A 22606-nucleotide genomic window follows, 5' to 3' on the forward strand; every position below is an offset into this window, starting at 1 on the left:
ATTTTATTTACTTTAATTTTGTATTTTTGGACTAATTCAAAGCTATTTGAATTAAGAATTTAGTTTGTTGAGTGTTTATTAAATGTGTTTAGAAGAAAAAAAATAAATTAAAAAATTAACTTTTAGATCCTATAATAACTGACTTTGGTTTTCCAATTACTCTGGCGGTAAGAAATACGAATTTCAATCATGCATGTTCACTTTTAATTAGGTGTCAAACTCAGCTTAGGTAATAATTTTGGAAAATGCTTGGGTTGTTAGATTATTACGTCAGTATATAAGTCATCAAAACATTTATTTTTATTAAAACAGTAGTTTTTTCTTACAAGATATTGGGTTGATTAATTTGAATCTGGTTTGATCATGTGATTATTTTATATCTAGTTTAATTTGAATTTGACCGAATAAAAAAATATGATTATTTTATATCTAAGTTAATTTAAATTTGACCGAATAAAAAAATAATTGGATGAATATTTTATCTGATGCAATTGAAAATTTATTTCTGAAATCAATCAATCAATCATGTTGCTTAATTTGATATCATATGTTTGAATTTTTTTTTTTTATATAAGACATTAAACTTATCAAGTTGAATGAGGATTGGAAGATTAGTATTTTATCTGATTCAATTAAAAATTTAAATTTATCTTGTGTCAAACTTTGAATTTTAAATTTTTTAGATTAATTTGTCAATTGTTCAGACCATGTTTAATAATATTTTAAAAGCTATATTTGTCATTAAATCATTGATCCACCACTAATTAGTTTTCATCTTTTTGTCTTTAAGATAGATAATTGATGGTTGTTTTTTGAGTCAATCAGTTTTATTTGATAGAAAAAGTTATATTATGATGTTTTTTTTCTTTTCAGGAAAAGTAAATCAAGGCTGACAAATAATTTTTTTTTACTTTAATTTTATATTTTTGGACTAATTCGAAGCTATTTGAATTAAGAATTTAGTTTGTTGAGATTATAAGAGTGTTTATTAAATATGTTTAGAAGTAAAAAATTAGATTAGAAAATTAACTTTTAGATCTACAAGAACTGACTTTAGTTTCCCAATTACTCTGGTGGTAAGAAATACGAATTTCAATCATGCATGTTCACTTTTAATTAGGTGTCAAACTCAGCTTAGGTAATAACTAGCTTTGATACCCGCGTGATGCCGCAGGGTTTTTTTACATAAAAAATATTAAAAAAATAAAAATTTAAAAATTTTAGGTTTTTCTGCAAAGTTATACCCAAGAATCTTGAATTTGGCTGCAACGCCTGACCTAAGAGTAATATTTATAATATTTATAATAAAATTAAATTTGCATGACCCAAGTTTAAGTGAGTCTGGCTGTAACGCCGGACCCAAGAATACTGGATGTGGATCTGGCTATAAGGTCGTGTCATAAAAGTGTGATAATTAAATAGATTAATTAAAAAAAACAAAGAAAAAAAATCAGCACGAAGGAAAAAACTAATGAAGAAAAAGAAAAAAAACATTGAATTAATTGAGTCAACCTTTTAAACCAGGTTATCCCGTAAAACTTGAGATTTGCGTCATGAAAGTTTGATAACTAAATAAAAAAAAATAACGGGTTTACCTAGAATTAACCAGGTTAACCCATCAAACTATGAAAGTTTGATAATTAAATAGAAAGAAAATTAAATTTAACAAACTAAACTAAACGAAAAAAATTATTCGTCAAATCAGGTTAACCCATCAAACTCGAGATTCGTATCATGAAAATCTGATAACTAAATAAAAAAAGATTAACATTAACAAACTAAATCAAACAAAAAAAATTCATTAAAAAAAATAAAAAGAAAAAACAAAAGAAAAAAACAGTTATATAATATAATACAATATAATAATTATTATAATTATAATTATAATGAAAAAACATGGGGAATTTTTTTAAAAAAAAAAGTGAGGAAAGCTAAAGCTAAAGCTAAATTCTCAACCAATTCAATATTGAAAAAATAAATTTAACAAAGATAATTTAAAATAAAAACATGTGGGGGAAACACTGTAGCCAAACAAAAACCATGTAAGGGAAACACTGTAGTAATTCATAGTATTTGTTTAAAAAAAAAGCTACAAAGTTAATCTCTCGACTAGCTCAATATAAAAAAAAAACCGACAAAGGCTATCTAAAAAAAAAGTCGATTTTGGGTAAAAGAAATGAAAAAAAATACAAAAAAGGAAACAAAAGAGAAAAAAAAAACACGTGGGGAAAGCTACAGTGTTTTAAAGAAAAAGACAAAAAAACTAAATTTTCAACCAACTCAATGGTAAAAAAATAAAATCAACAAAAATAATTCTGAAAAAAACAAAACAAAAAAAAAAGAAAATATGTAAAAAATGACAATTTTGGAAAAAAATAAAAATAAAAATAAAACATATGGGGAAAGCTAAAGCTAGATTATCCAGCTCAATATTGAAAAAATAAATTCGATAAAGATAATTTTTAAAAAAAATATATGGGGAAACACTGCAGCAAAACAAAAACTATGTGGGGGAAACACAGTAGCAATCCATATTTTTTTAAAAAAAAAGAAAACTACAAAGCTAAATTCTCAAGCAACTTAATATAAAAAAATAAAATCTACAAAGTCCATTTTGAAAAAAAAAATAAAGAAATCATAAAAAAAACAATGTATGAAAATATTATAGCAATCCACAATGTTTTAAAGAAAAAAACTACATAGTTAAATTTTCAACCAGCTCAATATTTAAAAAAAATTAGCAAAGATAATTTTAAAACAAAAAAATTTAAAAAAAAACAAAAAAAAAGAAAAAATCAATTTTGAGTAAAAAAAAGCATGTAAAAAAAACAAAAACAAAAAAAAACCTGCTACAGTAAATATCCCATGCATTTTAGAGTTCTTTAGTCTTGGAAAATGCTTGGGTTGTTAGATTATTACGTGAGTATATAAGTCATCAAAACATCTATTTTTATTAAAACAGTAGTTTTTTCTTACAAGATATTGGGTTGATTAATTTAAATCCGGTTTGATCATATGATTATTTTATATCTAGTTTAATTTGACTTTGACCAAATAAAAAAAATAATTAAATCAATATTTTATCTGATGTAATTAAAAATTTAGTTTTATTTGAAATTTTATCAAGATAAAATTTGAAATTATTGCTTAACTTTATGGCTCAAACAATTCTTTATCACGCGGTAGGGGTTACTTTAATATTTGTATGTGCACTCTCCTCGAACGTTCTTATCTACTTAACTCCAAAAGATACCAAAGAGCCGCCTCTAGTTTTTTATTTATTTATTTAAATAGTTCAAAAAAGACATTTAGTTTTATTAACTCGCTCGATAACCATGAAGAAAAACATTATATTCTTAATTACTTGCAAGATAAGGGATGTATATTAAAGTGGGTCATGGTCAGACTTGGAGTACAAGCACATGGGGTTATAATAAGCAAAATTAAGACGACGCACCCTGTAGAAGGAAACACTCATACACGTAGAGGGAGAGAGAGATGGAAATGATGGAGGATGTGGTGATAGTCGGAGCAGGAATTGCAGGGTTGGCAACAGCAGTGGCTTTGAAAAGAGTAGGGGTTCGAGCCCTGGTGTTAGAGAGATCAGAAGGGCTAAGAGCCACAGGAGCAGCCTTGACTCTATTTCCAAATGCTTGGCTTGCTCTTGATGCTCTTGGTGTTTCTCACAAGCTCACCCACATTTATGCTGTTACATCGATGTAACAAGCTGTTCCTCTACACTAATTCTATTCTTTTGATCATGTCTGTCCATCGTTTCTTGAATTTGAATATTATATATCTTCTGGGTGATTGATTAGTTTCCTGTGCACTTCTCTTTTCCTCTTATATGATTTAGGGGATATGTAACCAATGTTAGTGCTGGAGATGTTCAACAAGTCCACGCCCGAGTGGCCAATAATGGGTAAACTTTTTGAACCTTAATAAAATAATTTCTTGATTAATTTTTTAGTACAATTTCATGCAAGGATCTGTACTATGAATGGCTGTCGGAATCATAAAAGAATTTTTTAGTCGGTTCAATATTATAGTTAATACTGATGTATAATGGACAGACCGGATTCCTTCATGTTTATGCCGACAAAACTTCACTCTCATCAACATTCGCTTCCTATGACGTAGTTCTGGGTGTGAATTAATGCCTAGTCTTGTGTGAAATAGGGGCGATGGACATGGAATTAGGACAATTCACCGCAAAGCACTGTTAGAGGCACTGGCAGAGGAATTGCCGGTTGACTCAATTCAATTCTCTTCCAAGCTAGCTGTCATTGAAAATGAAGAGCAAGGCGGTGCTTCCATTGTTGTTATACATTTGGAAGATGGAACTACAATCAAATCTAAGGTTCTGATAGGCTGTGATGGGGTGAACTCGGTGGTGGCACGTTGGCTAGGACTGGCAGAACCAGTCCATTCAGGGCGGTCTGCTGTGCGAGGTTTGGCAGTTTTTCCTCAAGGCCATGGATTTAAGCAAGAAGTTCATCAGTTCGTGGATGTGGGCAAAAGAGCTGGTTTTGTTCCTCTTAATGACAGAGAATTTTACTGGTTTTTAACCTACAACGGTTAGCACTAAACCCTTCCTTCTTTCTCGTTTTAGCTGGACACAAATGATCGTTCATGTCAGATCATTGCAGGGAACATTTATTCTGAACTAATTTTCAATTCAGGAGATAACATGGCGGGAGATCCCGAACAAATACAGAAACAAGTACTTGAGAAATATGCAGAAAAGTTTCCTTCATCATACCTAGACGTGGTCCGGCATGCTGATATTTCAACGTTAACATGGGCATCGTTGAAGTTTAGGCAGCCATGGGGGATCATATTTGGAAAGCTAAGCAAAGGAAATGTGACAGTAGCTGGTGATGCTATGCACCCCATGACTCCTGACCTAGGACAAGGCGGTGGCTCATCACTAGAAGATGCTGTGGTATTGGGCAGACACATTGGCAATTCAGTTATAAACAATGGAGGGCTGATTGTTCCAGGAGACATGGCTAAAGCCATAGATGATTATGTGAAGGAAAGGAGGTGGCGTGCTGCTTTTCTTGTCACAGGATCATATTTAGCAGGATGGGTGCAGGTCGGTGGAGATAAATGGTGGATGAAATTCTTAAGGGATGGAATATTTTACAAGTATCTTTTAGGCAGGATTTCTGGACTTGTGCATAAAGATTGTGGCAAACTTCCTGCTGTGTCCTTCGGTGATATGGATCACTCAAGTAAGAAGGACTAGATTCAATTTTGGCATATAGATTCTGCAGATGAGTGGTTTCAGACGATGGCTCTCAATTACTAGTTAACGAGTCTTTTTCATATTATTTGGTTACTGTCTCGAGATGAAAAAAAAAAAAAACATGTCTTCCTATGCTCTGTAATTTATAATTTATGTTATGAAAAAATAAAAATTCACTAAAAAAAAAAATTAGAAAATTAACTTTTAGATAGAACTGACTTTGGTTTCCCGATCACTCTGGTTGTTAGAAACTGGGTTTTATAACAACTTATCATCTATCACAACAAATAACACGTTGTCATTCATCCTTGCAAAATTAATAAACCTTGTTGCTCGGGCCTGGGTTTCAGGCCGAGGTGCACCTAGGCTTTTGGGTTATTGGTTAGTCACACGAGGCTAGTCTGCTAGGTCCAATCACACCTAATGCCGTATGTTCTTTCATTTATTTTTGTTTTTTGTTTTTTTTTAATTTAAACCAGTGCCCTTCTTTATATGAGTTTTTTTTATTTTGCATTATTTTTTTAATTTAATATTTAATTGACACCCTTCATCTAATTTTTAAAATTGTTAATCATTCAATTAAAAAAAAGATTTCAAAAGGCATTGTTATTAAAGCAAGGATTGTGATCTTGATCATGAGTTAGTTGAGTTAACATACTTAACTTAGGTCTAGTTAAAATATCATCATTCCAATATTTTTTTTTATATATAAAAAAGTTAGATCAACGTTGTTTTTTTAATAATCTTTTAAAGATAATTAGTTTTTGCCTAATCAACCTAGTTAATTAGGCCAAACCTGAAGACCTAAATCGACTTAGAATGTTGTTGTGTTATAGTTTTATATATATAAAATAAATAAATAAATGCTAGCATTTATATTTTTTTTTAATTCAAATCAAGTTCTGATTGGGTTACTTTTAGACTTATCAAATTGATCTGATTATATTATGTCAATTCCTATATAATTTAATTTGAAACTTGAGCTAGGGTAGGAGCCAGGTCGAAGTGACTTTAGGTTGACCTACCAGGCAAAACCGAGTTTAATAACGCTACCAAAGAGTTCCCCACGACAACGTGCAAACAATATATATATATATATATTTGTGTTGAAATTCCTAGAATATCATTTTAAAAAATTAATACTTTCTTTTATAATCAAGATAAAATGTTGTAAAAAAAAACCTTCTCTTAAGCATGTTAATAAGATAAAATGGTTTTAATTAGACAAATGCTTCTTTTATCCTTATCTTAAAGCATCCAAGAATTTTTTATATTTGTTCGAATTAATTTTTATTTTTATTTTTATTTTTATTAAATAAATGATATAAAACAATAAAAAATATATTTTTTTTTGTAGAGGTAACACGTATTGATAAAAAAGGGATAATGCTAGAAAATTAATTTGTTTCAATGAAATTTAAATATATTATTGCTCTTTTTATATAGATAAAAAAACATTTTCATATTAATAAAAAAAAAACTTTGAGTGCTCCTTGCAAAACAGGATTAGGTGTCTTGATTTGTGTTTATTTTTCAAAATTTCAACTTGAATTTTATTTAGTGTTAATAAAAAATTTATTAGTGTATAAAAACCTCAATCAGTTTTATTAAATGTACACTAAAAATTTTGAATGTACAAATCAAATTTATTTTTTACTGTTAGAAAACATGATAACAATGGTTGAATTTTTATTTAATCAAAAAGAAAATTTAATCCGACCTTCAACTAACTAGCATCTCACTAATTTCGAACCCCAAATAACTATTTTGAAATAGTATTCGTTAACAAGCCAAACAATAAATTATAAAATGTTTTGTTCAAACTAAATAATTTTATACGGAACAAATACTTTCGATTTTGTGTTGTTAAATGTTTATATGAGTAGGTAGAATATTCATTAGTAATGGAAAAAAATAAAATATTTATATATAAATAATTTTAAACTTTTAAATTGAAATTAAGAAGTATACGTAAATATATAATCCTTAATGAAGCAATACCATAGGAGACCAAACGTCTTGAACACAGGCAACTGCTGGCATGAGCCAGTCTTACGTTTGGGCCTATGTTATTATTATTATTATTATTTTTAATTGGTATGAGTATCTGCATCAGCTTGTGTGTATCTCATTAAATTTTACGAGTTTTAAAATTAATAACCATGTAAATTTTCAATAATTTTAAAATTTATAAAACTCAAATTAATATATTCTAAAACATAAATTTAAAATTTAATTAATTAAATTACATCACTCAAAATTAATCTATGTTATTATTGATTCGATCGAAGCTACATCTTACCTAACCTTGGACTCAGGCACATGCAAGGAAAAAAAAAACCATTCGACCATCCAGGTGATGCCATAAATTAATCACACCTGTTACAACGTACTATGATGATTTTTTTTCTCCTTGCAAGATTTGTAAATTTAAAAAATCCCCACATCTAAATTTATAAAATATTAAAAATTAAATTATTTATAAACTCTAACCCCGCCTAATTATACCAATAAACACTTCTAGACACAACACTGAAGATCCTAGATGCTACCCTTAAGAAAATCTGAGTAATTAAGGTAGTATTTGGTAATATGTTTATATTAAAAATTAATTTAATTTAATAGCTTAAATTGTTAAATGAAATTTCAAGATATGATTTATATTATTTTCTAATACACCTTCTTAAGTGAAAGTCTTTTAGACTTGAAATTTACACAAGCTCACCCTACTTTATGTTTAATTTTTATCAAATAAATAGAGATGATGAGATTCGAATTTGTGATTACTTAGTCATCAAGACTCTGATATCATGTCAAAAAACAAACTTAACCCAATAATTTAAATTATTATATGAGATCCCAAGATATGACTTATATTATTCTCTAACATGTTAAAATTACGTTTCTTAAAATTTTGATTTTTTTTGTTTAAAATTTTGACATCCTAATATTAAAAATAATTTTTAAAAAATAAAAATACATTATTTTAATACATTTTTAAAAAAACCATATTAAATTATAATTATTACTATACTCTCAAACATCCCATGAGATTTCAATAGAGTAAATGAGAAAAGATGTCATTATGTTTTGTCTTCTTTCAATCATGCATGTTCACTTTTAATTAGGGCTCCGTTTGTTTGTAAGAAATTAGTTTTCTTTTGGAAAGTGAATTCCGGGAAAAGTGAATTCCGGGAAAAGTGAATTCCAGGAAAGTGAATTCCGGGAAAGTATTTTCCAATGTTTAGTAGTGTAATGGAAAATGAACTGGAAAACACTTTTCAGTGTTTGGTTATGTTATGGAAAATGAACTGGAAAATAATTTATTAATTAATTAATTAATTTTTAAATTTATCTAATATATAAAAAATATTTAATATAAATATTTAATCATTTATAATATAATTTATTAATGAATTAATGGAATATGTCATTGGGGTCATATTTACTTGAATATAATTGCATCAAAATTACCGTCAAAGCTTTAAAAAATGAGCAAGGGATGTCAAAAGCAGGAACAGTCATAATTGTGCCACTATTTAAAATTTGAAGCAGAAAGCTTCCTGCAACAACAAGGATTTTTTTACAGGAATGGGAAAACGAGAATTATTTAAAATGACACAAAAAAGCCTGGTTGCTAAAAATTTGATACCTTGCGTCCAACCAAATCAAAAGTCACAACCACTTTACTTCTCTTGGTCAGTTCTGCTTCTTCTGTTTCCTCTTGTTTCTTCCTCAAGAGTTGCTTCTCCTGTAAAGAGAAATTTAAAAAAAAAATAAAAAAAATAAAAGATAAAAGAGAGAGCTCAACTACTTGTAGGCAGTTGCAACAGAGAGAATGCAACCAGTACGTTGCATTTTGCAATAACTTGAATACCTCATTTGATAGCCAGCTGTTGCCTTTTATCTCATAGTAATTACTTTGTCGTCAATAACAGTTGTACGTGCTGCAGAATTTCGATCATACTCCCCAAGCCTTTTAGCATAAGCCTCAGCTACAAATTCAGTATCTAATGTAGGAGCCATACTTTCTTCAAGACCAGCATACGTACTTCCTTCCTTTAACACAAGGGCGCCGCAGAAACTGCAAGGCCCCTCTCCTTCTTGTTCGTAGACAATATTGTCACAGGATAAGCAATTACTCACCAGTCTATGCTGACGGGCTTGACATGGGCATGACTTCCCCTGCTGGAAGACAAATAACCCTTTGGCAGCCTCTGCAAGTGAAATGACTTTTTCCATTTTGATGTGGTAAAGTAGCTTACTAGTGTGAATGTTATCACTAAAGAGACTAACAAAGTTTTTGGAGATGAAGACGAGGCAAAGAAGAGGTGCTTCATGGGAAAGTGTTTTCCTTATAATAAAGAAAGGAAAACATTTTCCTCTCATAAAGCTTCTTTTTTTCTTTTAACCAGAATTGAGTTTTCTTTGACTCATTTTCTTTATGTTCACCAAACATGAAAAAGTGGGGAAAATAATTTCCAGAAATTCATTTTTCTGAAAACAAACAAGGCATAGGTGTCAAACTCAACTTAGGTAATAATTTTGGAAAATGCTTGGGTTGTTAGATTATTACGTCAGTATATAAATCATCAAAACATCTATTTTTATTATAACAATAGTTTTTTCTTACACGATATTGAGTTGATTAATTTGAATCTGGTTTAGTTGGGTTAACTAAAATCCTAATTAGATCAATGAATTTGATCATATCATTATTTTATATCTAGTTTAATTTGAATTTGACCAAATTAAAAAAATATTTTATCTGATGCAATTAAAAATTTAGTTTAGATTATGTTTCATCTTATTTCTGAAATCAATCAAGCAATCATGTTGACTAAATTTAATAATTATGATTTAATTTGATATCATATATTTGAAATTTTATCAAAATAAAATATGAAATGATTGCTTAACTTTATGGCTTAAACAATTCTTTATCACGCGGTAAGGGTTACTTTAATTTGTACGTGCTGTGGATTCCACGACCACAAACAAAAATGCTTTTACTTTAATATATATATATATATATATATATATATATATATATATATATATATAGAGAGAGAGAGAGAGAGAGAGAGAGAGAGAGAGAGAGAGAGAGAGAGAGAGAGAGAGATTGTTTAAACAAACTTTGTCGATTTCAAAACGTATGGAATCTTGTCATCGGAGGAGCACTTACAAGTTCACCTTGGGTTCGGTGGTTGTGGTATATATTAAAATAATATTTTTTTAAAAATAATTTATTTTTAAGATAAATGCATGATCTGAAAATTTTAAAAAATTAATATTAATTTAAAATAAATAAAAATTAAAAAAATTATTTTTTTTTAAAAATACTTTTAAAACACAAATACAATATTATAATGTTATCTTGATCCTAAAGATTGTGTTATACAAATGTGTATACAGTATCTTAGTAGTTTTTGCAGTAGTGTTTAAAAAAATTAGTTTAAAAATAATTATAAATTATATTTTTCTTAACTAAAATTTCAAGAAAGATTTTTAAGTAAAATACCTAATATATATTAATTAATTAAACACTTTCAAAAGCTATAATAAGAACAAAATATAATCTCAACTATAACAAACCACATTTTAAGGTGGCTGTGGTTATTTTTAAAAGTATTGTTTACTAGTAAATGTATTAAAATAATATTTTTTTATTTTGAAAAAATTATTTTTAATATCTACACATGAAAATGAATTAAAAACACAAAAAAAAAATTTGAAGCAAAGAAAAAAATTAAAAATTTTAAAATTTTTTCAAAAAACAAAAACAAAATAAAAACCCTAAAACAGTACAATGTCACTGCAGCTCTTTAAAAGGATGTTTGAGAGTGTGATATTACTTGTTTTTTAAAGTATTTTTTTTACTCTGAAATATATCAAAATAATATTTTTTTTATTTTTTAAAAAATTATTTTTCACATTAATATATCAAATCCATTGAAAACATTAAAAAATTAATTTTAAATAAAAAAATTAATTTTTTTAAAAAATTCTCTTAAAATATACGTTAAATGACCAAAGAGCCTCCTCTAGTTTTTTATTTATTTATTTAAATAGTTCAAAAAAAGAGATTTAGTTTTATTAACTCGCAAATTGGCTCGATAACCATGAAGAAAAACATTAAGATACTATGTATACAAGTGGGTCATGGTCAGACTTGGAGTCCAAGCACATGGGGTTATAATAAGAAAAAGACGACGCACCCTGTAGAAGGAAGCACTCGTACACGCAGAGGGAGAGAGAGATGGAAATGATGGAGGATGTGGTGATAGTCGGAGCAGGAATTGCAGGGTTGGCAACAGCAGTGGCTTTGAAAAGAGTAGGGGTTCGAGCCCTGGTGTTAGAGAGATCAGAAGGGCTAAGAGCCACAGGTGCAGCCTTGACTCTATTTCCAAATGCTTGGCCTGCTCTTGATGCTCTTGGTGTTTCTCACAAGCTCACCCCCATTTATGCTGTTACATCGATGTAATAAGTTGTTCCTCTACACTAATTCTATTCTTTTGATCATGTCTGTCCATCGTTTCTTGAATTTGAATATTATATATCTTCTGGGTGATTGATTAGTTTCCTGTGCACTTTTCTTTTCCTCTTGTATGATTTAGGGGATATGTAACCAATGTTAGTGCTGGAGATGTTCAACAAGTCCTCTTCCGAGTGGCCAATACTGGGTAAACTTTTTTAACCTTAATAAAATAATTTCTTGATTAATTTTTTAGTACAATTTCATGCAAGGATCTGTACTATGAATGGCTATACGAATCATAAAAGAATTTTTTTGTCGGTTCAATATTATAGTAATACTGATGTATAATGGACAGACCGGATTCCTTCATGTGTATGCCGACAAAACTTCACTCTCATCAACATTCGCTTCCTATGACGTAGTTCTGGGTGTGAATTAATGCCTTGTCTTGTGTGAAATAGGGGCGATGGTCAAGGAATTAGGACACTTCACCGCAAAGCACTGTTAGAGGCACTGGCAGAGGAATTGCCGGTTGACTCAATTCAATTCTCTTCCAAGCTAGCTGTCATTGAAAATGAAGAGCAAGGCGGTGCTTCCATTGTTGTTATACATTTGGAAGATGGAACTACAATCAAATCTAAGGTTCTGATAGGCTGTGATGGGGTGAACTCGGTGGTGGCACGTTGGCTAGGACTGGCAGAACCTGTCCATTCAGGGCGGTCAGCTGTGCGAGGTTTAGCAGTTTTTCCTCAAGGCCATGGGTTTAAGCAAGAAGTTCATCAGTTCGTGGATGTGGGCAAAAGAGCTGGTTTTGTTCCTCTTAATGACAGAGAACTTTACTGGTTTTTAACCTACAACGGTTAGCACTAAACCCTTCCTTCTTTCTCGTTTTAGCTGGACACAAATGATCGTTCATGTCAGATCATTGCGGGGAACATTTATTCTGAACTAATTTTCAATTCAGGAGATAAGATGGCAGGAGAGCCCGAACAAATACAGAAAGATGTACTTGAGAAACATGCAGAAAAGTTTCCTTCAACATACCTAGACGTGGTCCGCCATGCTGATCTTTCAACATTAACATGGGCACCGTTGATGTTTAGGCAGCCATGGGGCATCATATTTGGAAAGCTAAGCAAAGGAAATGTTACAGTAGCTGGTGATGCTATGCACCCCATGACTCCTGACCTAGGACAAGGCGGTGGTTCATCACTAGAAGATGCCGTGGTATTGGGCAGACACATTGGCAATTCATTTATAAACAATGGAGGGCTGATTGTTCCAGGAGACATGGCTAAAGCCATAGATGATTATGTGAAGGAAAGGAGGTGGCGTGCTGCTTTTCTTGTCACAGGATCATATTTAGCAGGATGGGTGCAGCTCGGTGGAGATAAATGGTGGATGAAATTCTTAAGGGATGGAATATTTTACAAGTATCTTTTTGGCAGGATTTCTGGACTTGTGCATAAAGATTGTGGCAAACTTCCTGCTATGTCCTTCGGTGATATGGATCACTCAAGTAAGAAGGACTAGATTCAATTTTGGCATATAGATTCTGCAGATGAGTGGTTTCAGACGATGGCTCTCAATTACTAGTTAACGAGTCTTTTTTATATTATTTGGTTACTGTCTCGAGATGAAAAAAAAAAAACATGTCTTTCTATGCTCTGTAATTTATAATTTATGTTATGAAAAAATAAAAATTCACTCAAAACCGTTTCTTTTGGTACTGTTATGCAGTGTTTGTACTTTGTAGGCTTGATCATACTCTAACTCGAGTTAGTGCAAATTTCAGTTTGGTGCCTATATTTTATTGACTCGATCAATTTCCTATTTCATAATCTCTCGAAAATAAAATCAGATGGCAATTTCCTATTTCATAATCTCTCGAAAATACTGAAATTACCAAGATTGAAACTTATTTTGCTCAAGGAAGCTTGTTAAATCTTCTTGTATCCCATGTTATTGATCTTCTCTTTGAACTGGAGATCCAAAGGCTCTTGAATTACACAAAGAAAGAAGGAACAATTTCTCATTTTCACATATCTTGAGAAAATTGGAACCACTAGGATTGAATCTTCTTTCTTGGAAGAAGCTTGTTATATTCATGGATATAAGACCCACTATAAAATCAACTCGATCCAAGATTTGAGATTTTAGTCACCCAAGCTATGATTTTTTATAGGAAAAAAAAACCCAAAATATTATTTTCATAAAATAAAATCTAGTTCTGATCAAATCATCATGTTAACCCATAAAAAAAAAAAAAATTCATCAGGCCCTCTGGTTTTTTGGATTTTGAATCACACTGTTAGAATGCATTATGATGATTCAGTTTTCCATTACAAGTACTCACTTATTTACAAGTCCATAAAATTTCAGATCAATTAATGAACACAACAGTTTCATTACTTTTTTAAAATTCAAGCACTGAAAATGTTGAGCAGTAACATCATAACCCAATTTTCGAAGGTCAAGTAGCTGAAAGGAAGAAACCTAGCATCATGGCATAATAACTGTATAGCTACGAAAGATAAATAGAACAGCGAGGGAGGGAGAGTACATAAATTGTGTACTAAATCTTTAGAGCAAAACAAAAAAGAAATATCCAGTCCCTTAACTTTTTCAACCTAGGAGCATCAATCCCATTTCAGTATATAACTTCAAATCTCAATACAAGACATATTTGACCTGAGTGAATACAAAAGAAAAGAAGAAACAAGAAAAAAAATCTGTCAAAATATGTTTTTCATCTTCCCGATATTGATAAAGGGATCCCTCCAACTCTCACTCCAGTATCCTTTTCTTTCCCTAGAACTACTCAACGAACTCCATGTTCCTTAATGTTTAAAGGGAGCAAATACCTCCCCGACACCCCCAAAGAATGTAAGCTTTCATTATTTTTGAACGTGGGGTTCCATCCTCTGCACTTAAAACAATGGAAAGAAAGGGAAAGAAGGGATAGAGCTTCTCAAAGGGATACAGATCTCACACTCAAGGGAACTTCTCCACACTCAAAACCTATAGTTTAAGTCTACAGTCAAGACTGCACAGCTAACCTCTGAAGATGCTCGAAGAAAACTTGAAGGCTCACATCATCCGTGAATATTATATCTGACCCAGCAGCCATCTCATTGGCATTATTGTATGTAGCTGATGGGTTCAACTTTGCCAACAAGAACCTTGCCTGATAAGGTGACATGAGATAATGAGATCGAGCAAGTTTCTATAAAATAGTTAACCTTCCAGTTCACCAGTGCAACTGTGGAAGCCCAATGTGGAATTAACAATTTTTTTTTTTTTTTGAAAAAGGATCTTTTTGGGTCCCCAATTATAGAAATTGCTCTAAACTGACAGCTATTAATTAAACAATTGGAACAAGGGATCATTATCCAACTAATTTCATCAGCATAGCATAGGTAAGACACCAATCATGCTGCCCAGCTATGTATGTAGAAGTCAGTTATGTATAGATCCTTAGTCTCTTATGAATTTAATACACTGCATATCAAGGTATTTTATTGTTTGTGGGCAAGGCCGCAAGGGTTTAATTTTTGAAGAAGAAGTGGAGGAAGTGTGAGATAAAACTAACCTGGGATCCATGCTGATCACACACCACCAATCTAGGAACAGGAAAACGTTCATGAATGATCGCTTGGGCATCGTCTTTGGGTGCTTGCAATAGCTGTGCAAACACCTGCATGAGGGAGAAAGCATTACATTTAAAAAGCAAAATTAACAAAAAGACGAACATAAGACACTCACAATACTGCACAGCACCTTCCATGGAGCTGGCTTTGGGGCACTGGTTAGGGAAAGAATACTTGAGACTAGATTTTTGTACTCAGTAATTCTGCTAGAAACCTAGGGGCATAAATAATTACAAGAGCATTGTAGGACAGTTTTCTGTACAAAAACTCCACAGGGAGTTGATGACAACTATATGATAAGGACACGATGGGTAGTTGAAGCCTTATACACATGCATGTGTGTGTGCACGCACACGCGTGCTCCTGCATGAGTGCAAGTTTGCAGGAGTGACTTCACTGTGCAAAACAAAAGCTAAGTTTTCCAGTTGTTTCCCTAGAATTGCCAATAAATTCCCCAAAATTGCACTTGCAAACTTTGTTATCATGCCTCATCTAGCCCTACTTGATGCCTCTTACACCTTCAGTTATTTTTGGTATGACAGGATCAACCCCTTTCCCCCTATGTAGTACAAAATTCCCGAGTAGGAAAAGTTGAGGGTAACATTCAACCCCAAAAGTGTGGTTAAATGTTACCCTCGAAGGGTAGGGAGTAAAAAATTCATCAAGGGGGAATTTTTTTTTTTTTGTGCTTTCCCTCTCATTTTTAATTTATCATCTAATTTTTCTCTATTTATCTTATACCTTGCATATGGGATCCATCTTTATAATTTTTATTTTTACAATAAGGTTTAATTCAAGAAGTGGTTTAACTTGTAATGGGAGCCCCTATTACTCATTATCTTTTAAACGTAAACCAAACACATAACACATCACCCCTTTAGAAGATTTTACACCCATAACACTTTCATCCTTAAATCTTACTTAAAATTTCCACTCCAATTTTTTAACCTCATACCAGACACAACTTTACTGTAAACAAAATGGTTATCAAATTTCTAATGATTTTTTTTTTAATTCAACAGTTACAGGACCTCCTTACTAAGAGACACCAATTAGACAGAAGGTCCACTAGTAAAATTCTAGCAATATTGAACTTGAATAATCCAATTAAATACAAAGTAATTTTTTTAAGTAAACTAATCATAAAGGAAAAATTAAACATGATTAAGTCCATGCATTCCATCACCCATGCACTCATCCTAGTTTTGCACATGATAAGCATGATGCCAAATAACAGTAATTTGCAGATCTACACTTGTATCAAAAAGTAAAGCTATGGAGGGATTCATATCTTAGCATCTTCTATACATTTAGTTGGCATTATTTTTATGACATCCTTTCTAAAATGGGAGGTAGAGTCCTGTCAAAAATTGCCAGAAAAAATTATCATTGGAAGATCCTCAAGCAACGAAGCTCACATAAGCATTACTGGTGTGTTGCTCCTAAGGAATCAAAATCCCACAGGTGCAAAGAGGTAATCCAAATGTCTGACATGTGGCTTGCAAGCCATTGTAGAATAAAATAAACTTCGGGTTCTAAATCCATCTCAAATTTAGATCCCCATGAAAGTGCCACAAAGCAAAAGCCCATACCTGGTGCTCTGGCTGATTCTGGTAACCCAAGTTACGCCATTGAGCTATTGTCATTCCATGAAATACGACAACACTAAAGTATGAATCCAGTAAGAGAATACGATCAGCTCCAATAGAAGCGACATCCAACAATGCAGGTTGAGGCAGTGAGTTAAATGAATATGATATTAGCGATGGTTGAATCATGACAGCAGCATTGGTAATGTTTTCACGGTTCAACAACATGCGGAAATAAGCTGTCTCATCTGGGCTGTTATTGAAAACCTGATGCAGCCAAATAGGGGAACATATAATAACACTTAACATGCACATGTTAAATCACTTCAATTTAGTGTAAAACAAAAAAGAAAGTGGGAATAGCAGATGACCTTCAATATCAATTAGTTACCTGTACAAATTGTGATCTTCGTAGATTAAACATAAACTGAGGGAAGAAAGAGAAAAACGAGTTCAATGTAAAAGATGACGGATCATCCTTCCGGTATTCACCAAATTTGGAACAGAAGCGGATGAGATTTCGGTCCAGCCACCTAGTGGCATCAAATCCTTCCTGTGAGAGAAATCCGAGAGAATCAGGAAAATATACAGAAGCTACATGCAAACAATTAAATCAATGCTTGAGTTTCAATGGAATGAACAAATAAATGTCACTTCTATAAAGGGTGACACAATTATCACCAAGGAAACTGTAAAAGAAAGATCATAAGAAGATGGCATTCCAAGATAAACATCAACTGAAACAAGAGCACATAAATTTTGTAACAATGGCAATATTTGGAAAAAAATTTAAACACAAAATAAGTTTCTTCCTTATTTAAACAACAGGTAATTATTTCAGTCAAACATGAAATAGTAACAAACTGATAAAACACATGAACAACATTACAATTGCCAATCAGATATTTATTTTTAAGAAAAAGCGAAGTTTTGACAAGAACAACACATGCAGCAAATGAGATACTTCAAAAGGATTTAAAAAAAAAAAAAAAAAACAGTAAGCACCTCTGACTCCATTTTCAGGGATGTGAATCTCGCCATTACCACAGCTGCGGTCTCTTGGTCAAAACCTTGTACTAATTCCTGCAAAAGTGAAAAAGTTCCTCCATATCAACACTAATTCATCAGTTACAGTTTCAACAAATGCTTAGAAATACACTAGACAAATAGCGCAAGACTAGCAATTCATAATGAGAATGGACAGGGAGAAGGAAGCTTAATCTTAATTTAACAGCAGAAACGAAGCATATGAGAGACCAGACAACATACATCTAAAGATACAGGTTATTGATCCTGGGAAACATTTTACAAATACTTAACTAGAAGGACTACATAATTAAAGGTTGCTCCTGCCTTAACAAGAGTCTTTGGGGATGTCTGACAAATGAACAGAACTGACAGAACACATATCCTAAGCATGACAACACAAGGGTACTGTTTTCATTTTGAACCGAGAAAACACCTTACACAACTAATATGCCATATATATTGGACATAACCAACCTCTGAGTTAACAGCACTATCTACCCATCTTCTAGTGACAGTTGTAACCCGAAGCAATGTCAAACCCTCAGGATTTTGATAACTGCATCAAAACAATAATGTCCATCAGTATGTGATTACTGAATGGATGCTGTCGAAAAAGGAAGCGGGTGTAGCATAAAGAATAAAAAGGAATTAAGACAGTATACTCATCAAACATAATACCTTGTAAGAAACTGTAAGTATAGCTGTGGATTTGCACTTCCAGGAGCATTTGATTTTTCACTTGATGAAATATCAAAGAAGACAGTAAAACAACTACTCTTGTCAAGGCCACACATCTTCCAAGCTGTTGTATTCCCCTCACCAATGACTGTATCAGCAACACTAGGTCCTTTCTGCAAGGCTCTATAATTAGTACCAAATCCAATCTAGCTTTAATTGATGGAGAGAAGAGAGCAGAATCACATTTTATTCCCTAAAAATAAGCCAAATCCAAAATAAATGAAGCAAACAAAAAGGAAATTTGAAGGCTGTAGATGGTTCAACCTTCTCCAAAGAGGTGCAAGGTCCAATAATCCCCTGAATTTTGATGTCCTTTGAACAGTTAATCTCGAGTGTTCCACTGCAAAGAAAGAAGAGAAATCATATCACAGCCAACCTATAGTCCATGAAATGAAAGGGTATAGAAGAAGTTTCAAGACAAAGGAGAAGAAAATTATGCATAGTATGCATCTATTTGCTCGGACCATGATCCAACATCAATTCCATAACCGTGAAAATTGCTTTTGTTTTGCAATGACGACTCACTTGAAACAGAGGCCAAGAGACTTTTCTCCTGAATCAAATACACGCTTAAAGGAGTCCTTAAATACAGAATGTCCGAAACTTTCTGAGAGAACAACAAGACCACCAGTTCTTTCTACTGCAACTTTCATTTCTGCAACCCCAACCTAAAACATACAGCAATCACAGGTCAAATGATAAGCAAAACACTGCAATAGATGTGTTTTTAAAATGAATAAAATAAAAGAGCATGCTTCGATTCTTATTGGTCCCATCTAATAAAGGTTTGCTTTGTACTTAATGTAAGCAGAGATGGATTTCATTTGGAAACGACTGGAATGTCCACGGGAAAAAACAAACTTTGTATCTTATCAACTGCCCTAAGAAGCATTCTCTTCCAGCAGGTATACCACTGTATGTTAGTAGGCCAACTTTAAATTTAACGATACAAGGAATGTAGATGTGCTTATAAGGTTTTAAAGACAGAACAAGAAATACCTGATCTAGAGCAGAGGCAAAAAGGTCCAAAACATGACCCTGGCTGACAAGCTGCTTTGCAAGACTATCATAAAATTTGACTGCTTTCTTAAAATACGGTGCTGCATCCTTATCAAGATCCTTGTGGGAACGTACAGGATCAGACAGATCTTTTGATATAATCTGCAACACTTCAAAATGATCAGCATCTTCATAATCACCAAGGAATGAAGAAACAGAAACTAGCAAATTTTTCATTCTGAAAAACCACTTTTTGACTATATGTTTTTCTTGTTCTAATCTAGCACCAGAGATTGCTAATAACACAGCAAAGAAATGTAATGATCCCAAATAGAGGGCTAAGGAACCTGGAATGGCATCTGATCTATATATTTTAATGTTAGGAAACATGGTTTGCTAATCAATATGCGGTATATTTAGGCCTCGTTTGGTATTGCAGTGTGGCCGTGCTTTTCAAAAAATTTGAAATTTTTTTTGCTTCAAGTTAAATTTTTTTCATGTATTTTTGGATCATTTTGATGTGCTGATGTCAAAAATACTTTTTTTTTACAAAAAAGAAAAAAACATTATTTTAATACATTTCTAAGTGAAAAGCACTTTCAGAAGGAAACACTACCACAATGCTAATAAACACTATATAAGCACACAAACCACTAAATGCTGGTCCAAACAGCATCCATAAGAGGTTTTAACTTTAGGCAGTAAAGTGTGATCCTATCAATAGTCATGAACACTGAGGAAAGGTGGATGGAGATGGAGGGAGGGAAAGATAGAGCTAATAAGTTTACAATTAAACCATGCTCTATGCCATGAAAATCATCATTATAAATATATCTTAGCTTGACTTTTGATCCAATGTTGAGTGAATCAAGGAACAAATAAAATGTAATCTTCTAAGACAGTGCACAGTAGTTTTGATGTTAATAAAGGGCTCCTTTTCCCTCACGAAAAATGAAGCCTTATCTCAATGTAAAACCATATCACCAGCAAACAATGTGAAGCAATTAGGCAATGAATGGTGCACATTGATTTTCGATTAGCATACATTGATGGTATTTAAGAATACATGGAAAGGAATCAACTCGATGAAAATAACACAACATTGCAGGTGGAGAGTTATCATCAATACAAAATTACCTAACCAACAACCTAAATCAATCTCAATTAAATAACAAAGAAAAGGAAAAATCAAAAGACAACACACAAAAGTTGGCATTACCGCTCCTGGCCCTTCGGTGCAAGGACCACCAACTAAAGCTACAATTCTAGCTCCGGTCCCAGGCAAACAAGCTCCCAGCAATCCAGCAGCAACACTCAATGCCACTCCAGTACATCTTGAAGGCCGATTTCCTGGTGCCACCGGCCACTGATCTGTTTGCAACTCATCCAAGAGCTAAAGACAACAACAACAACAACAACAACAACAACAACAAAATTCCTCAATCAACAACACACAATCTACATCTCAAATCGAAACCAAACAGAAACAACAAAAGATCACAATTTTCCTCAATAAACAAGAAATAAAATTCCCAATTTTATTTTCCTAAAACAACAAACAACCTAATACGGGACCGCTGGCCGTGCTTTTCAAAAAATATGAAGAACAAAAAAATTGCTTCAAATTAATTTTATTTTATTTTTGTTTATAAATCGTTTTAACACATCAAAAATAAATTTTTAAAAATAAAAAAATATATATTTCCATACATTTTCAAACAAAAAACACTTATCACATGACGAACACTACCTACAAATCAAAACACACTATAATAACGTACCGAATTGAGCGTAAATTCACAGTCAGAAGCTGGCAACAAAAACCGGCTCACACCCGAATTCTGCATTGGCATCCCCCTCTGCTGCTGATACCCACCAACACCAACAGCACCACCAGGAACATTCCTCCTGCCAGCACCACCAATACCTAACTGCTCCATAATCTGATCTTTACTAATCTCTTTAGTCCCTCTAAAAACATAAACTTTGGACATATCACTAAACCCCAATTCATGAACTTGCACTTGTGTCCCAAAAGTCACAAAGCCCACCATTGCATTCTCCGGCAACAACCCAATTGCCCTCTTAACCTCCGATTTGACATACTCAAACTCCTCCTCGATCATACAAGTATCCAAAACAAACACAAACGCCGACTTAACATCAAATTCCCCAACTGGATTATGATTCTTGTCACCAATAGTATACTCTATTGTCGTATACTGGCTGTACAACTCAGCAGGGAGATTGGTCTCCGAGATCATGGAATAGTGTGGAGGAAAATGGTTGCGTTGGAAGCAGAAAGGGCAGATCCAGATCTTGGCGGTGAAATCAACGCGCGAGAAGCAATTCATGATGGATGTGCAGGTTTTGCAACGGAGAGGAAGGTAAGGGAGAGTTGGGATTTCTGGGTTAGAACGAATAGGGGAGATTGATGCGGCTAAAGGGATGACGCATTTGGAAGCTTCGACTTTGGTTCTGGGCCAGTTGTTCCATGCCATACGAACTGAATCAATGCCTTCTGGATCTGCGTTTGGGATTTCTGACATGGTGGATTCGATTTGAAGTGATTGAAATTATGGGGTTTTGGATGATTTTGGGTGGCGACCCCGGCGGAGGAGGTGGAGGGCGTCACCGGGTAGACGAGGGAGGTAACGTAGGTGGAGGAGAGGGAGGTTTTTGGAGAGAGAGGGAGGCTTGTTTGTTTTACGTGTTATTTTTGGAGGAAATTTATATTTAATTTTACAGCAATAGGAGTAAGTAGATTGGACGGGATATATTATTATTTATTACTTCATAATTCAAGAAAATACAAATTATTGTTTGGTGAAACTATTTTTTTTTAATTAAATAAAGATTGTTTTTTAAATAA

General features: G+C 32.6%; 4 protein-coding genes across 5 annotated transcripts; 2 read left to right on the forward strand and 2 right to left on the reverse strand.

Moving 5' to 3' along the window:
• Positions 1-3451: 3451 nt before the first annotated feature.
• On the forward strand, positions 3452-5292 carry LOC133668808 (monooxygenase 2-like). Of its 2 annotated transcripts, none has more exons than XM_062088817.1 (4): positions 3452-3719; positions 3857-3922; positions 4180-4577; positions 4650-5292. In XM_062088817.1, the coding sequence occupies exons 1-4, from the start codon at positions 3499-3501 to the stop codon at positions 5249-5251; spliced, it is 1287 nt and encodes a 428-aa protein (XP_061944801.1). In that variant the 5' UTR covers positions 3452-3498; the 3' UTR covers positions 5252-5292. The 2 variants fall into 2 exon arrangements, with proteins under 2 accessions (XP_061944801.1, XP_061944802.1); XM_062088818.1 differs by having other exon boundaries at positions 4683-5292.
• A 3506-nt stretch (positions 5293-8798) lies between these two features.
• Positions 8799-9493, reverse strand: LOC133668130 (uncharacterized). The gene is given in 3 exon segments (XM_062087869.1): positions 8799-9002; positions 9129-9175; positions 9178-9493. Coding segments are annotated over 3 exon segments (477 nt in total). The 3' UTR covers positions 8799-8888.
• Positions 9494-11418: 1925 nt separating this feature from the next.
• LOC133668086 (monooxygenase 2-like) lies at positions 11419-13458 on the forward strand. Its single transcript, XM_062087831.1, has 4 exons — positions 11419-11731; positions 11869-11934; positions 12191-12588; positions 12694-13458. Exons 1-4 carry the CDS (start codon positions 11511-11513, stop codon positions 13260-13262), a joined length of 1254 nt encoding a protein of 417 aa, XP_061943815.1. The 5' UTR covers positions 11419-11510; the 3' UTR covers positions 13263-13458.
• An 831-nt stretch (positions 13459-14289) lies between these two features.
• LOC133668082 (protein transport protein SEC23 E-like) lies at positions 14290-22464 on the reverse strand. The gene is made up of 12 exons (XM_062087827.1): positions 21516-22464; positions 20954-21127; positions 19735-19896; positions 19261-19403; positions 19000-19075; positions 18676-18848; positions 18472-18553; positions 17974-18051; positions 17360-17521; positions 16972-17235; positions 15322-15426; positions 14290-14916 (listed from the first exon to the last, which is right to left on the reverse strand). The coding sequence occupies exons 1-12, from the start codon at positions 22281-22283 to the stop codon at positions 14770-14772; spliced, it is 2334 nt and encodes a 777-aa protein (XP_061943811.1). The 5' UTR covers positions 22284-22464; the 3' UTR covers positions 14290-14769.
• Between the last annotated feature and the right edge of the window lie 142 nt (positions 22465-22606).

Source organism: Populus nigra, chromosome 11, assembly GCF_951802175.1.
Source record: "Populus nigra chromosome 11, ddPopNigr1.1, whole genome shotgun sequence".
NCBI lineage: Eukaryota > Viridiplantae > Streptophyta > Magnoliopsida > Malpighiales > Salicaceae > Populus > Populus nigra.